The sequence below is a fragment of the Lepus europaeus genome, chromosome 5 (assembly GCF_033115175.1).
Source record: "Lepus europaeus isolate LE1 chromosome 5, mLepTim1.pri, whole genome shotgun sequence".
Lineage (NCBI taxonomy): Eukaryota > Metazoa > Chordata > Mammalia > Lagomorpha > Leporidae > Lepus > Lepus europaeus.
The window spans coordinates 25,557,412-25,572,360 of record NC_084831.1 but is presented as its reverse complement, the minus strand read 5'-3'; the positions used below and the strand labels follow the sequence as shown (position 1 = coordinate 25,572,360).

The 14,949-nt window shown below is 45.0% G+C and overlaps 1 protein-coding gene across 5 annotated transcripts in view; it reads right to left on the bottom strand.

The window, feature by feature from the left end:
• The window catches only part of ZSCAN20 (zinc finger and SCAN domain containing 20), a 46,787-nt gene that overhangs the window by 6,793 nt on the left and 25,045 nt on the right, over positions 1–14,949 (bottom strand). For 4 of the 5 annotated variants that reach the window (XM_062190917.1, XM_062190918.1, XM_062190919.1 and 1 more), the window contains exons 3-7: positions 5,161–5,347; positions 4,614–4,690; positions 4,271–4,355; positions 2,248–2,934; positions 448–846 (exon numbers count right to left, since the gene is read on the bottom strand). In XM_062190917.1, the coding sequence (XP_062046901.1) occupies positions 448–846; positions 2,248–2,934; positions 4,271–4,355; positions 4,614–4,690; positions 5,161–5,347 (1,435 nt within the window). The remainder of the gene's footprint in view (positions 1–447; positions 847–2,247; positions 2,935–4,270; positions 4,356–4,613; positions 4,691–5,160; positions 5,348–14,949) is intronic. The other variant, XM_062190922.1, reaches the window with a different exon arrangement.

Sequence of the window (14,949 nt, the reverse complement as noted above, 5' to 3'; positions counted from 1 at the left end):
CTTGTATCGCACATCTTATAAATGTCACTAACATGAAATTGATCAAGTTCTGATATATACAATCACTGCTCACCTCAAAAGCTGAGGGACACAGCCTGGGACGTGGTAAGTCCACCCAGACAGCCAGGAAGCCCAGCCCAAGGCACTGGCCAGCCAGTCTACCCAGTCTTACTATTCAATAACGAACACTTCCTTCTTCTAGTACATTCAGTGCAAATCCTGTGTCATATCAAACTGAAAAGCTCTGTAATTGACGGGCTAAACCCCTAGAAGCTGGAATAACTTCTCATACAGGGGATCACACTAAGTCAGAGACTGGACAACTTAAGCAAAATATAATCCTTTTCCCTACTCAATCCCATTCTCTTAGTTCAGAAACAAGACAATGAACCTGGCTCCCCCACTCTTTTCACATGCCTTCACAGTGTGCAGTGACTCCAGGCTTACCTGTGTCTGGAGTTCCAGGCTTGATGGCATCTTCGCCTGCCATCTCAGCCCAGGTCTCAATACTGCTCTGCCCAGACCAAGGGAGCCCTGGGGCCTCCCTGACAGTCGCCAGGGCCCTGACTGAAGTCCGAGCCCTCATCAGTGAGTCCAGCTCCTCATAGAAGGCGCAGGTCCCTGGGGGATGGGTGCTCTTAGCTTTCCGGTAGCTTCGAAGGAGGTTTTTGAATCTGTAGCGACACTGCTCCAGTGTCCGCAGGAAGCCCAGCGCACACAGCCGCTCTGCGATGGCCCGGTACACCTGGCTGTTCTGGTGGCAGGTGCGGAGCTTCTCAGAGAAAGGCGACTCACTGAGAATTGCCAGGAAGGTCTTGGTCTCCTCGTAGCCCCAGTGCACACCTGCTGTCAGGAGTGAAGAGTTCAGAAGTGTGAGACTTACTGAGATTATTTAGGTCATCAGTGGTCAGCGTCACCTCTCCTTCTAAATACCCAGAACCCAGGCATCCAGAAAGCACCAGGGTGGTTCGGGAGAATGCTGCTGGCCTCTCATGGGTGTGGGGGGGAGTCAGCTAGAGCATCTCACCCCACCCCCTTATAAGTGATTCTATTGACACCTATGAGTCTTGGCTGGTGGGGAGAACATGAGTGACCATACTGTATCAATCCTAGCAGGTGGCCCCATGCCCATGGCTTCAGCTGAGTGGTTCAGGGAAAGGCCCACAGGATTCTCCCTCTATCTTCTGAATAAAATATCCTCTGTTTACCTGATGAATTTGTCTTTTTAAAAACATGGCAGCTGAGAATCTCTAATGATTGAACACATCAACTGACTTCAAAGAACCCTACAGTAGAACCTGACTAAAGATGGCCTAATGGGCGTTAAAGAGCCCTAAAGAGCTGTCCAATATCAGCTCCTGTGGGGACAAGATGTGACCCAGGATGCAGCAGGGTACAGAAAAACCCACCTCACATGGGCAGGCAAGGGCCATGGGCTCTGCTCCTACCTCTGTTTCTTCAGATCAGATGCTCCAGCTCATGGGCGTCAGCGTTTCCATCTTTCCTTTTTTTTTTTTTTTTTAATCAGACAGGTAGAGTTACAGACAGAGAGAAAGGTCTTCCTTCTGTTGATTCACTCCCCAAATGGCCACTACGGCCAGCGCTGCACCGATCCAAAGCCAGGAGTCAGGTGCTTCTTCCTGGTTTCCCAAGCACTTGGGCCATCCTCCACAGCCCTCTCAGGCCACAGCAGAGAGCTGGACTGGAAGAGGAGCAACCAGGACTAGAATCCGGTGCCCACATGGGATGCCGGTGCTGCAGGTGGAGGATTAGCCAAGTGAGCCATGGCGCTGGCCCCAGCGTTTCCATCTTTCAATGACTGGACACTCCCCACACATCACCTGTTCTAGTCTGCACTGTCCTGATTTCTGCTCTACCTGTTCAGTACTCCACTATCTTTCTTTAGCTAAGTAATTTGTTCAGACACATTGAGAGAAATATAGAACTAGTAGAATTCAAAGTTCACTCACCTAACCCCTGTGATCATCCCCAGTAACACACACTACCAGTGACATACTTTGGGAAATACTGAGTTCCCTCTTTTATGGTCCCTTAACACTTTAGAAGTGCTTGCATCTTTAACCAAGAAAACCCAGCCAGGAGACTTGGTCCCAGAACAAGAGAGGAGTATGAGTGCCTTATTCTACCACCAACCCAGCCTTGCAGTCTGTACCCTGACCTCAGGGAACAGCAGTCTGGCTGGCAGGAGGGCTGGAATCTGCATCCATCAAGCTCCCATGTTCTTACCAATTCGACTCTGGAGCAGATTTGGGCCCCCTGAAATCTTGTGTCCCTGGGTAGACTCCTCAGTGGCCGGGCCGGCACCGTTACAGCATTCTGCTGTTTCCTCAGGCTCCCAGCCCCCTTCCTCCTGCTCATCCAACTCGGCGTCACTGTCCCCCAACCTGGGGAGTGCCATGGCCTCTCCTGGGCTGTCTGTGGCTCTGACGGTCATCCGAGACCTCATCAAGGCCTCCAGCTCCTCATAGAAGGGGCAGGTCCCTGGGGGTTGGCTGCTCTTGGCTTTCCGGTAGTTCCGTAGGAGGTTTTTGACCCTGTAGCGACACTGCTCCAGTGTCCGCAGGAAGCCTCGAGCCCTTAGCCGCTCTGCGATGGCCCGGTACACCTGGCGGTTCTGGTGGCAGGTGCGGAGCTTCTCAGAGAAAGGAGACTCACTGAGAATTGCCAGGAAGGTCTTGGTCTCCTCGTAGCCCCAGTGAACACCCGACACCTTCGTGTCCTCCACATCCCACTGGTACTGTTCCTCCCATGCCCTAGAGTCCTTCCAGGCCAATGCTGGGGCTGCTTCTGTTTGCTCCTCATCCGGGCTATAATCTGCAGCATTCCTTTCCCTAGAATTTACAGGGCTTAAGCCCCAAAACTCTGGTCCTTGCTCTTGCTGAGAGGTGACACTTGGTTTTGAAACTGGAACTCCTATACAAACAAAAGAAGAGCAACGACTGAGTAGAAATGATTTGTTGAACAGCATTTGTTCAAAATGTCCCTAAAACATACATTCTTTCCTGGAAAGAGGCTGATGAGAAATTCCAATACCAATCCCTTACAGTGTCTGGAGGGATGGGGAGAGGTAACTGGAAGTACCAGGAAGCGTGCAGTTTGCTTTGTTTACTGGCTTTTCCGTTGTTGTTATGGAATGTATCACATACAGGAGTGACTGCTTCGGTCCACAGATGGGCACATGACCTACAGGGGCCCAACCATACTGAATTCCACGGCTGGAATAGAGGGCAGTGTATGTTATCAGGTAGAGGGGGGAGGGAGGGAGGTCCTAGTCTCCTGCTAGGAGATGTGTGGCCTCCATTACCACTGGCATCCCTCTTCTGACTGTGATAGTGTCCCGAGGCCGGCGGGGACCATGCCCACTAGAACGCCGCTGAGCTCATGTATATCATGCTTGGAGCATGTCCTCCTCTAGACTTCTAATAATGTGACGAAGTAAATTTCCTCATTTTGTAAAACAGTCAGCTAAGTTTAAAAAATTGTTGTCCCAACAGCTCCAAGCACAAACAAAATAGGAAGCCTTCAGTGAAAGTAAGTCCTTGAGGAGAACCAGATGAAAAAGCATCCAGCACCGTAAGAGGCTTCAATCTAGTTCAGCCAAAGTTGGGAGCATCGAGCACTATTTCCCCTTGCGTGAACCACAGTCAAGCAAGTGGCCAACGACCTTCTCACATCTGACCTTACCAAGAGTCACACCTGTCACAGTCCCCTCTGCTTTATGCCAGCCATGAGTCCAACTCCCCTCTCAGTGATCCCAGATCCCACAGGAAATTCTCGTTATTCTGCAGCTCTCCGTGTTGGGGGCCTACAGAGAAAGGAGCCTGAGCTGACCAGCAGGCCGTCAAGTATTTGAGCCCTGTGACATTTCTTTCTCATCGTGGCTTAATACATCCATCTCATGAGCTTAGTTCACTTGAGCTTGCCCCCGACAGACAGAACCCACCTGGTGCCAGAAGTTTGGATTTCTGAGAAAGCGGACAAGGCACAGTCCCTGGACTGGGGCAAATGCCCTGAAGGAAGGAAGGTAATGAGCCCCAAGAGGGCAGGCTCTTGGAAGCCATCCTGCAGCCTCCACCAGGGAAGACTCCATCCCTGCCATCACAGCATAGGCTACAAAGGGCAAATCTTCCAGTCTCTGAAAGTCCAGAGATGTCAGAGCCATGATTCATAAGGGAATGGACCAAGCATTCCTTGGGAACTGGGAGCAGAAGAAACCAGGTGGCACCTTCAGAGAGCACTGCTTCCTTACCCAGGCACACATGGTCTCCACAGTCATCTCCCAGGGGGTCCTTACAGAACTCCTTCTCTTCTGGTTTGCCAGGGCCCAGGGCTTCCTGTGAGGGTGCAAGAAAAGGAGCCCAATCATCACTGACCCTTGAACACCCTCCCAGGCCCAAGGAAAGCTAAGAGGAATGCAGGGAACCATATGTAAGGAGCAGCACAACCAAAGGGAGGCTGGGAGACAGGGACAAGACTAACACCATGTGCCGTGTGGCCTTTTGTTGAGGGTAGGCCATGGACTGAGAGGAGGAGCATTGGGGGGCAAGAGAACAAGAGTAGTAATGACAGGAAAGAAAGAGCAAATGACTTACCTGCGACTCAACTGCCACCTCCCAATCTCCAACACTCCCCATCTTGGGGAGAGCAGGGACTCGGGGAGTGAGGACAGCTGAGGGGGAAAAAAGGATTAGAAATCCAAGCTCTAGTTCCTCCAAAACCACCTCCCTCTAAGAGTCAGCTTTCCAAAAGCCATACTTGGACCAAACCACCTCCACGGCCATGCAGCTCTCCCCCTCTTACTTCCCTTCTGGAATGTGTAGTTCCCAAGCTATCCCGAGTGGTGTGCCATGTGTGAGATGGCAGCCCTGACCTGCCGTGACTACTGCTCAGCACAGTCCCGGCCTGCATCTACTACCTGCCTGCAGATACAGTACAGTGTGCCAGCATCACTGAGAGCTGCATCCTCTCTCACAATGCCACTGACCCTACTTCTCAGGAACCGGGTCCATCAGCCACCATTCCACCCATTCCTTGAATTCTACACATCCTTCTTCCCCACACACCCTTACTTACTCCCCACCCCTCTCCTTGAGCAAGACAGGCTGCCTTCTCTGATGTTCCCAGATTCTTGGTACTTACCACTCTCTTTCAAGGGCTGTGGTGCCACCTTAGCATCTAGATGCTTGGGAAGATCAGAACATGGATCCTTCACCCACTGCTTCTGGGGCTGTTCCTCAGGCCAGTGATCTATGGCTTGTAGCTGGAAGCACTGAGATTCTTCCACTGCCTTTAAGGACTTGGCCTCTTTTGCACACAGTTCCAATTCCTACACAAAGATGGTCAAAATTCCTAATTGTCAGTTCAATTAAGGCCCACTTTCACAGGGCAGGGAATGCTATTTGGATTACAAATATGTTCCAGGGATTAACAGACTCTTTAAAGATTCAAAGTTGGCTTCAGGTATGGTGAGAAATCCATCAGACAGATATCAACACACAGACCAACATTTATAGCACCAAATGAACACTCTTCTGATTAACACAGGCAGGCTATATAAACGCTTCATTGTTCATTTTTTATTCATAAAGGAATAAATTATGTATAATTTTTGTGACATCAAAAAATAATCCATATGCATAAAGAATAGGGGCAGCATCTTACATAACAAAGTGATATTAAGTGTGGTATTGATCATACAGATAAGATTAAGTGTCAAATGGATCACATAAATAAGACCAAGAGTCTGGTAATAACGATATAATTAAAAATGAGAGAAAGTTCCAACAAGGGAAGCAACTCACATAGCAGACTCATGGAATGACAAACACCCTAAATAGCCCTCTGACCTCAGAATCAGCCCCTAAGGCATTCAGATCTGCATGAAAAGCCCATGAGAGCATTTCAGGTGTGGAAAGCCAAGATATAGTGGCAAAAAATGTTTTGTATGAAGGATCTCTGTGAGTGAGATCCCAGTGGAAAGAAGGGGCCGTGGGGCTGGCGCCATGGTGTAATAAGTTAATCCTCCGCTTGTGGCACCAGCATCCCATATGGGCACCAGTTCTAGTCCCGTCTGTTCCTCTTTCAATCCAGCTCTCTGCTATGGTCTGGGAAGGCAGTAGAAGATGGCCCAAGTGCTTGGGCCCCTGCACCAGCATGGGTGACTAGGAAGAAGCTCGTGGCTCCTGGCTTCGGATAGTGCAGCTCTGACCATTGTGGCCATTTGGGGAGTGAACCAATGGAAAGAAAAACCTTTCTCTCTGTCTCTTCCTCTCACTGTCTGTAACTCTACCTCTCATAGAAATAAATAAAATCTTTTAAAAAAAAGAAAAAGAAAAAGAAAGAAGGGGTCATCAAAGAAGGATGTACTTTTCTCTGAAGGGAGGAGAGAATTTCCACTTTGCATATGGCCCTGTCTAAATACTGTCAGCATTTATGGACTCAAAAGACTTCCATAGCCTTGGCAGCTCATGTCAAGAGCCTTGGGTGTTCACCAATGACAAAAATAAGAGTGTTAATTGTTAAATCAACACAGGAGTCACTGTGCACTTATTCCCCATGTATCCTTAATGAACTGTACTATGAGAAATAACTGTAAAACTTGCTCTCAATCTGTACTTTATACCTGGTGGTGTGGGTGGGTACAAACTGTTAAAATCTTTACTTAGTATACTGAGTTGGTCTTCTGTATATTCTAGATAAATGATTTAATAAATTTTGATACAGCATGTCAAAAAAAAAAAAAAAGAATAGGGGCAGGTGTTGGGCCTATTAGTTAAGATGGCAGTTGGGACACCTGCATCCCATATTGGAAAGACAGCATTTGAGTCCCAGCTCCACTCCCAATTCTAGCTTCCTGCTAATGGGCACCCTGGAGGCAATAGGGGATGGCTCAAGTAGCTGAGTCCCTGTCATCCACATCAGAACCTACACTGAGTTTCTGGCTCCCAGCTTTAGCTTGATACAGCTTCAGCCACTGTAGGTATCTGGGGAATGAATCAATAGATGGGAGTGCTGTTTGTTATCTATTTCTGTATGTCTGTCTGCCTTTCAAATAAAAATAAAAAAGTAGGTTGTTTGCCTTTTAAGTTACAGAAAAAGTAAGATAAAGTTAGCAAGAGATACATTAAAAGGTAAAGGGAGGTATAAAAGGGGTAGAAAGATACAATTATAACACTAAATGTATTTGCTCTGAGTATCTGCTAGAAGCAAAAAAAAAATTTTTGGGGGGACAGGCAGAGTTAGACAGTGAGAAAGAGACAGAGAGAAAGGTCTTCCTTTTTCTGTTGGTTCAGCCCCCAAATGGCTGGCGTGCTGTGCCAATCCAAAGCCAGGAGCCAGGTGCCTCCTCTTGGTCTCCCATGTGGGTGCAGGGCCCAAGGACCTGGGCCATCCTCCACTGCCCTCCCAGGCCACAGCAAAGAGCTGGACTGGAAGATGAGCAACCGGGACAGAATCCAGCACCCCAACCAGGACTAGAACCTGGGGTACTGGTGCCGCAGGCAGAGGATTAGCCTAGTAAGCTGCAGCACCAGCTGCAAAAATATTTTTAACATAAAAAATTCTAAGGAGGAACAAAGAATTACAGATGGAATTTTAAAATGAAATATGGGCCGGCGCCGTGGCTCAACAGGCTAATCCTCCGCCTTGTGGTGCCAGCATACCGGGTTCTAGTCCTGGTCAGGGAGCCGGATTCTGTCCCGGTTGCCCCTCTTCCAGGCTAGCTCTCTGCTGTGGCCCAGGAGTGCAGTGGAGGATGGCCCAAGTGCTTGGGCCCTGCACCCCATGGGAGACCAGGAGAAGCACCTGGCTCCTGCTATCAGATCAGCGTGGTGCGCCAGTCGCAGCGGCCATTGGAGGGTGAACTAACGGCAAAGGAAGACCTTTCTCTCTGTCTCTCTCTCTCTCACTGTCCACTCTGTCAAAAAAAAAAAAAAAAAGAAATAAAAGTATGTGTTGTTTAGAAAGGCACACCTTACCTTAAAACAGAAGCATAAGCAAAGCTAACAGACACAGCTCAAAAGGAAAGCAGTACAGCAGCAACTTTAATGTCAATGTAGAATTCCAAGCAAAAAAGTACTGAGATAGAGAATATTATATATATATATATATACATATATATAAAACATATATATAAAACAAAAGGTAATGATCAACCTCGGGATAACATCCAATCAACTCTATAAATCATAACACTAGGTTCTCAGCAGGTTCCAAAGTCAGAGACAGACCAAGGCATTACTTCTGGCTCTAAAACCCCAATAATGTAACAATGCCTTTGCTTTATAGAAACACTTAACTTAAAAAAATATGTCTCAATTTTTGGCTCAAAAACAGACATACACAAAGCTGTAGTCAATGAAAATACCCCACCCCTACCCTTGTCTCCAGCCCTCTGCCCAACTCCATGCTCCCGTCCATATCTCAGGGAAACAGGTTCTCTGCATTCGATTATAGTTTCTCTCCATACACAGCAAAATGTAAATATACTCTTAAAGTCTTGTTCTCCCCCATTTTCCCGAAAAGATAGCAACTAGACATATTTCTCTGCACCTTCACTTTAAACACTCCAAAATAACATCCATCGTCATGAACTTACTGGGTTTGCCAAACATAGCTCCAAAATCCTTCAGTTGGTCTGAGAACTCAAATCCACCCTCAAAGAGTGGGATTGTTACCATTGAGGAGATAGCCAGGAATGGCCATGAGCATCAAAGATCAACCCCACTGAGAAGATCCATCAATGTCCTGCCTGACCTCATAGGGAGACAACATCTGTTTACCAAGATTCTTTAAAAAAAAGTTTTTGGGGGGCGGTTTATGGCATAGTGGGTAAACCTGTTGCCTATGATGGTTCAAGACCTGGCTGTTCCACTTCCAATCCAGACTCCTTGCTAATGTGCCTGGAAAGCAGCAGAAGATGGCCCAAGTGTTTAGACCAAGTGGGAGACCCAGAAGAAGCTCCTGACTCCTGGCTCTGGACTTGCCCAGCTCAAGCCACTGGGGCCATTTGGGGAGGATCTCTCTCTCTCTCTCTCTGTCTCTCTCTCTCTCTGTAAATTCTGCCTTTCAAATAAATAAATCTTTTAAAAAAGAAGTTTTTTTTAAAGTCTCACTTTGTTACAGTTATTCAACAATAATCTCTACTCCCAGCCCAAGCTCTGTAACTACTGTCATTAACAAGCAAAGATTCAAAATCTTTTTTTTTAGACTTGCTTATTTATTTGTTTTTTTTTTTTTTAGGTTGCCACTCAGATAATTTTATTTTTTTTTAACTTTTATTTAATGAATATAAATATCCAGTGTACAGCTTATGGATTACAATGGCTTCCCCCTCCCATAACTTCCCTCCCACCCGCAACCCTCCCCTCTCCCACTCCCTCTCCCCTTCCATTTGCATCAAGATTCATTTTCAATTCTCTTTATATACAGAAGATCAATTTAGTATAAAGATTTCAACAGTTTGCACCCACATAGAAACACAAAGTGAAACATACTGTTTGAGTACTAGTTATAGCATTAAATCAAAATGTACAGCACATTAAGGACAGAGATCCCACATGAGGAGCAAGTGCACAGTGACTCCTGTTGTAGACCCAACAAATTGACACTCTAATTTATGGTGCCAGTAACCACCCTAGGCTCTTGTCATGAGTTGCCAAGGCTATGGAAGCCTTTTGAGTTCACCAACTCTGATCATATTTAGACAAGGTCATAAAAGACAGGGTGAGGATAGTAACCAATGATCCTAAGAGTGGCATTTACCAGGTTAGAACAATTATAGAGCATTAAGTGGGGAAGAGGACCATCAGTACACACAGGTTGGGAGTAGAGCTATTGGAGGTAGAGTAGAGGTTATGATTACAAAGGAATGAGGCCCAAGTGCGCTAGACAGGGTCTAGAACAAAGGACAGAGTCATTATTAGAGGAGCTAAGAAAGGTGCTGTCTAAGCTACAATTAAGTTTTCTGATTGAGAGGCAAATAGAACCTGATAGAAGGGGCTTGATAATAATCTGGTGGGCTTTAGGCCTTGTACGTTAAGAGGCCCAGACCTATCTATCTCTTCACATGGGGTATATCCTAAGGGAGGTGTGAACCTCCTAGGGGAAGGCACTCTGTTGACTTTCATTACTTGGCTGGCCTGGGAGGAGAGCTGGCCAGGTAAAGGCAGGGGGCATCTCTAACAAGAAATTTACAGTTCTGCCTGCAATGTTGCTGACCCTACTTGACCATACCCTCAGCTGCAGTGGTCACTTTGGAAGTTGGGCTGAGTGAAGGGCTTTTCAGCTTAGAGCCAATAAGATCTGTGGCTCTGACCTGGGCATCCTTCGACTCCAGGGCAAGTCCATTTCCAGTGATCCAACTCTTGGCAGAGCTGCCAGGGCTCTTCACAAGCTGACTTCTGCTGAAGCCCAGGCTTACCACATTGAAAGCCACTGCAGTGGACTGGCCTGTTGGGTCTCCCTGAGGGCAGATCACTGTACAGATCAGCCATTAATAGGCCTGCCACCCATTGCTTCTGATGCCTAGCTTTCTTTTCCTCCTGGTTTGTGTTAAAGCAGACCAGAGGATGCAAGTCAAGGGAGTGCCCGTGTCCCATCTCTAATCTTCGGTGGCCTGAACTACAAGTCTATAGTCACAGGCATGTTCTGTAGTAGTTTTTCTAAAGTAGACAATGCCCATGAGGAAAATTATATTCTCACTTTAAAACTTTCTTTCCCTTTGGTCTGAAAGGGAGGTTTTTTCTACTTACTGTTTACTTCGCTGAAGGCGAAGTGAATCTAGCTATGAGATTATTATTTAAGTTCTTATTTTGGCTATGCTATTATAGAAAAATGTTAGCCATCTCTTTTATAAGGTCTAAAGATTAAATTGTGTGTCCTACAGATTCCTTCATAATAGAATTAGTTTCCTACCTTGAAGAGAATAAAGAAATGAAAGAACAAGTTTGGCTTAGAATAGAGAAATGAGGGAGCAAGTCCTAGATCGCTTGCTGACAATAGCAATATCATATGAATACTTAGCGAACAGTTTCAACCATTAGATAACAACTTAAGAAAACATTTACCAGAAGGTCCAATGCCTTCTATAAATTTTAAGAATGATGTACTTGAAAAGACCTCTTAAATATCTAACATGGTGTAGTTTGTTTAACCAGTAAACTTAAGCACAACCATATAAAATGTTTTTAGTTTCTTTCTACCAACAAGTTTAAAACATATGATACACAGATTTAGGTCACACAAATTAAAATGTATCTTTGATTGATTTTAGCAGCTTAAATTGATGGACAATCTTATCTATAAGCCATTTAAAATAAAACTCTTAATAAAATTTCCCCATGTGGACATACAATATGTACACACATATAACATAGCATAATAGACCAATATAGCAATTTTAATAATAGCTTTTAAAATCTTTAACTCTTTTTGTAGATTGCCAATTGATTTGAATTGCTTTTTGTTTTTAGTAACCTCAGTTAACCATACTTTCTCTCAGTTGGTACTGTTAATACATTATTGGCTTCATCTGTTTACAGAGCCATCCCAAAGTACTGAATACAATAGAAGTGGCTGGAAAAAGTCCATAGGAACCTATAGGAGGACAGCTAAACACAGAACCAACAACACTTTAGTTTTATGAGCAGCAAATCATATATAACTATGGATGACAAAAGACTTTAAGATGCCATGTTTAAAATTATAAACTCATCAACCAACAAGAGGCACTTGCTTACTTCACAGTATTTTTGAAAGCACCTGTAGGATTTTACAAGTATTTAACCCTTTAGGCCTCTGGGGCTTTCTCATTAAGATAACTATCATGTCTAGTAACACAAGATCATTAGACTTTTTAATTCTCAAACATTTGTATTAATAGCATTTTCCATTATAGAAACTTAAAGTTTGGTACCACATCACATCTTGACAGTACTTCTACTATAATCCAAATAGCCTGATTAGTAGGTGTCTCTATAAGATGAGAGACATAGGTCCTTCGATTTTTTCAGCTGGGCCCAAACTGTTAAAACCAAAGTCCAGGATTTACTGGAAATTTTAGAGACCAGATTGTTTGAAACTTTGATTTTTTGAATGCCTGTCAAGAATGCCATGAAGGCTCAAAATCCAAAATATCTGGTTGAAATAAGATTCCTTAAAATCATGACTTAACATAGACCAAATTTGATCATTGTTACAAGGTGATTATTCAAATCTTTGAAAACAAACACATATTTAAATAACCCGTAGCTCTTAATAAAAATTCAGCTGTTTTTGAACAATTAGAATTTAACAGACATCAAGAGAACATAATAGATTACTTTAACACATTGCTTTAACAGAGCATCAGAGTTTAATTCTATGTCAAAGAGAAATTGAGCTTCCTGTGATCTTTTGCTGTGAGGTTTCCTTCCTTTACCTTCTTTCATAATAGTGACCATGTTTCTGTGTTTCTGTGTGTAACACATCTTTAAGCATCTTTTGCAGGGCAGGATGAGTGGCAACAAATTCTTTCAGTTTCTGTTTGCTATGAAAAGTCTTAATTTCACCTTCATTCACAAATGAGAGCTTTGCAGGATATAGTATTCTGGGCTGGCAGTTTTTCTCTCTTAGTACCTGGGCTATGTCTCGCCATTCCCTTCTAGCTTGTAGGGTTTCTGCTGAGAAGTCTGCTGTGAGTCTAATTGGAGATCCTCTAAGAGTAATCTTACGTTTCTCTCTTGCACATTTTAGGATCTTTTCTTTATGTTTCACTGTGGTGAGTTTGATTACAACATGTCGTGGTGAGGATCTCTCTTGGTCATGTTTATTAGGGGTTCTATAAGCTTCCTGTACTAAGATGCCTCTGTCCTTCTCCAAACCTGGGAAATTTTCTGCTAGTATCTCACTGAAAGGCCTTCTAATCCTTTCTCCCTCTCCATGCCTTCAGGAACTCCTAGAACCCGAATGTTGGGTTTTTTAATAGTATCCTGTAGATTCCCGACAATATTTTTTAGATTTCTAATTTCTTCTTCTTTTCTTTGGTTTGCCTGTTTCCTTTCCTGTTCTCTGTCTTCTAAGTCTGATATTCTCTCTTCTGCTTCGCCCATTCTGCTCTTAAGGCTCTCTAATGTGTTTGTCATTTGATCTATTGAATTCTTCATTTCATTATGATTTCTCATCACTATCACAGTTTCTTGTTCCACTAGTTGTTTCATTTCATTTTGATTCCTCCTTAATATTTCATTTTCATGAGAGAGATTTTCTATCTTGTCCATGAAGGATTTCTGTAGTTCAAGAATTTGTTTTTGAGAACTTTTTAATATTCTTATCAATTTTTTGAGATCCGCTTCTTGCATTTCTTCTATCTCATCATCTTCGTAATCTTGAATTGGGGTGTCTTTTTCATTTGGGGGTGTCATAGTATCTTCCTTGTTCTTGTTACCTCGGTTTTTGCATTTGTTGTTTGGCATGTTGGAGATATTTGGTTTCTTCACTGTGGTGTTTTTCTTGTTACACTATGGCTCTATATTAAGTGGACTGTCTGCTTTCATTGGAGCCTTAGAGGCTTGAGATGAGTGTGGACTGAGAGCTGTGTTTGGTTCCTCAGGGTTAGGGTGTGTCAAAGATGACACTCCCAGGTTAGGTGTGGTAAATCTCTCTTTCTTTCTTTTTTTGATTCAAAAGGGAAGTAATTCCACACAGCTGAACGTATTTGGAGGTAGTTAGCAGGCAAATGATATACCCACAGGAGCCAGAGATCAGAAGCTCTTTCCCAAGGACCACACAGGGAATCTGTGCTGCCCTCAGTGTGGGCTCCAATTCTCCTGTAGTCTCCCACTGGGTTGCCAAGTTAGATGCTAATCTCCTGTTATTTCACCCCTCCCCCCAGAGTCAGGTTTTTCTGCTAGGCTCAGGGCCGGTGCAGACCTGAGGTCGCCCTGCTTATGACAGAGAGAGAAACTTGTGTCTGTATCGGTCACTTTTTTTTTTTCTCTCTCTCTCTTCTAGTTAGCCTGGTGAACTTTTCCCCACGGAGTTTCAAGCCTCGTTCCCTCTAGTCTCCTCTTTCCGCTTGCCCGCTGGTGTCTCGGGCTATTGAGGTTTGGCTCACCTCGCGTTCCAGCGCTGGTGCATTGATTCTGCCGCTGGTGTCCCGAACTTGGGCTCCCATGCTCTCCACGCAGGTCCACTGTGAATCACTAGTTCCGGAAGAGTTTCCTCTGCTGTTTCTTCCCCTACTCTTCCTTGACCCTGCAGTATCTCCACTTTTATTAAACTGTCTCTCCCCCCAGACTAATAGTGTGCTCCCTTCCTATTCCGCCATCTTGCCCTCAGATCCTTGCTTATTTATTTGAAAGACTGAGTTATACGGAGGGAGGGAGGAAGGAGAGAGAGAGAGAGAGAGAGAGAGAGAGAGAGAGAGAAACATATGTTCATTCTGTTTGTTCACTTGCAAAGGGCTGCAACGGTCAGAGCTGGATTAGGCCAAAGCCAGGAGCCAGGAGCTTCATCCGGGTCTCCCACATGTGTGCAGGGGCCCAAGGACTTGGACCATCCTCTGCTGCTTTCCCAGACCATTAGAAAGGAGCTGGATCAGAAGCGGAGCAGCTGGGGCTTGAGCCAGCACCCATATGGGATGCCACTATACCCTGACAAGGAAAAAGCTGAACAAACTAAAAAAACAGCAAGTCTTCCCACCTCCAGAGAAGAGAGGTCATGGGCATACTGCTGCCCCCAAAACTGCCCAAATAGGGGGATTCAGAGAATCATAACTGACCAGAGGAGAAACCTCTGCAGGAACCAGTGCCCGGGGAGAATCTAAACCTCAGAAACAAATGCTGAAGGCTCAGTACAGACAACTCTGAAGGCTAAAAACTCCGTGCAGAGGGGCACACACACTTTTCTGAGCTCCACCTCCAAGAGCTCTACTAGATCTTCACAGCAGAC